The sequence below is a fragment of the Aptenodytes forsteri genome, unplaced genomic scaffold (assembly GCF_000699145.1).
Source record: "Aptenodytes forsteri isolate BGI_AS27 unplaced genomic scaffold, ASM69914v1 Scaffold7, whole genome shotgun sequence".
Lineage (NCBI taxonomy): Eukaryota > Metazoa > Chordata > Aves > Sphenisciformes > Spheniscidae > Aptenodytes > Aptenodytes forsteri.
In genome coordinates this window covers 1,370,599-1,372,343 of record NW_008795919.1, presented here as the reverse complement: position 1 = coordinate 1,372,343, position 1,745 = coordinate 1,370,599, and the positions used below count along the sequence as shown (strand labels likewise).

The following is a 1,745-nucleotide window of genomic DNA, read 5'->3' as shown; positions in this document are numbered from 1 at the left end:
GCAGATGCAGCCACAGAGCGGGGCTGCCTGTCACTGGACTCTCCTCAGGGCTGGGCACGGTGCTGGTGCCTGCCGCCATGACGCCTGTCCCCACAGGCACCTGGGTCTGGGTGCCACAGAGCGCCGTGGGTGCGGTGCTGCGTCGGGTGCTGCGAGGTCGCCCTGGCCCTGGGCGAGCTGCCTGAGGCTGCCGGCCGTGCCAGAGGGATGCGTCCAGCGCCGGGGCTGCTGTTGTGTTTCGGGGTTGCCTGGCGATGGGTGCGCGCCTTCCCAGCCGGGTATAAATAGCCGGAGCAGCTGACGCGGGCGGCTGCAGGCAGTGGTGACGCAGGTGGCTCCCGCTGGCCCCGCACTGGGGGCTCAGCCTGGGGAGAGGCACCCTGGGGCTGTCGGCACCGCCAGGGTGGGAGCAGCATCTCCCTGGGCCGGTGCCGGACCCGGCGCCCTGTCCCCCTGCTGCTCCCATGGCTCTGTTTTCTCCACTCCTGGCAGCGTGTGCTGCTCCCAGCCTGACCGGGTGGAGAGGGGCAGAAGGGCCCGCTCACTGTGGGTGCTTCCCATGTGCCTGTGGGGTGTTCGGTGCCGGCGAAATGCACTGGAGGGCAGCCAGTGGCAGCCCAGTGCCCAGCTGAGCCGGCAGCATGGCCGGGGACTGCAGTTCCTCGGGTGCCACGAGCCTGGCCTGGCTCCCACAGCATGCCCGGCAACTTCAGCATGGCTCCCTTGGGGTGAACGGGCACTCTGCGGTGTCCCTGCAGCAGCTGCAGCATGCTGGGGGCTCGGTCACATCAGTACGGGGACATAGGGAGGGTGCACGCCCACGCTGGACATGAGGAGGGGGACAGGGTGGAAGGGGCTGCTGTCAGCAGGACTGCACCCTGGCGCTGTGGGTGCCGCTCCCTGTGGGTGCACTGCAGCTGGGGTGTCTGCGGGGCATGGGGACAGTGTTGTCATCGTGCTGCAGTGCCGTCCTGTGGGTGCCTAGCTGCCCACCCATGCCTGCACCCACACAACCCTTTGTCCTGCCTCGGCCGGCCATGCAGGACAGCGGGGAGTGCTCCCCAGCGCGGCCGAGCTTCGGGCACTCCTGGGGCCGCACACATGCCCTGGCCCCGCTGCAAGGCTGCTCCTTCCCGGTGGGTGGCTGCGGGGCTGGTGCCGGTGCTGGTGCCTGGGGGCTTGGGGGCATGCTAAGGGCCCCTCTCCCTCCCCAGACCGGAGCTTGCAGCTGAGCCCGTGGGAGAGCAGCATCGTGGACCGGCTGATGACACCCACCCTGTCCTTCCTCGCGCGCAGCCGGAGTGCCGTGACGCTGGCTGGGAACGGCAAGGAGCAGGGTGAGCACCAGGGTGGGGGGCACGGGCCCAGGGCCCACATGGGTCCTGGCACAGGCAGGGGACTGGGGGGAGGGAGCCTGAAGCCAGCGGAGAGCTGGTGCCGGTGCTGTGCCAGCTCTGTCCTGACGGTGTGGTCACTCCTACCCCCAGTGCCCGTGTGCCCCCGCTCGGCCTCCGCCAGCCCCCTCAGCCCCTGCCACAACCACCGCCTGCAACACCGCTGCTGGGATAGGCGGAAGGGGACCGCCGGCAGCCCCGACGTGACGCCGCGCCGCAGGACCGAGCCCGACGCCCGACGTGACGCCGCGCCGGAGTCCTCGCCCGTGAGTGCAACCTCCCACGGGGACCCCTGGGTGCCAGGGCGGCCACGGGGCACAGTGTGGCTCCCGGCCGAGCCAGAGCACCCGG

The 1,745-nt window shown here is 71.0% G+C and overlaps 1 protein-coding gene across 1 annotated transcript in view; it reads left to right on the top strand.

Annotated features, from left to right (window-relative positions):
* The window catches only part of MAP7D1 (MAP7 domain containing 1), a gene marked incomplete at its 3' end in the record, with an annotated part of 16,763 nt that overhangs the window by 13,088 nt on the left and 1,930 nt on the right, over positions 1 to 1,745 (top strand). Inside the window, exons 10-11 of the mRNA XM_019473522.1 lie at positions 1,215 to 1,337; positions 1,488 to 1,660. Of these exons, the coding sequence (XP_019329067.1) occupies positions 1,215 to 1,337; positions 1,488 to 1,660 (296 nt within the window). The remainder of the gene's footprint in view (positions 1 to 1,214; positions 1,338 to 1,487; positions 1,661 to 1,745) is intronic.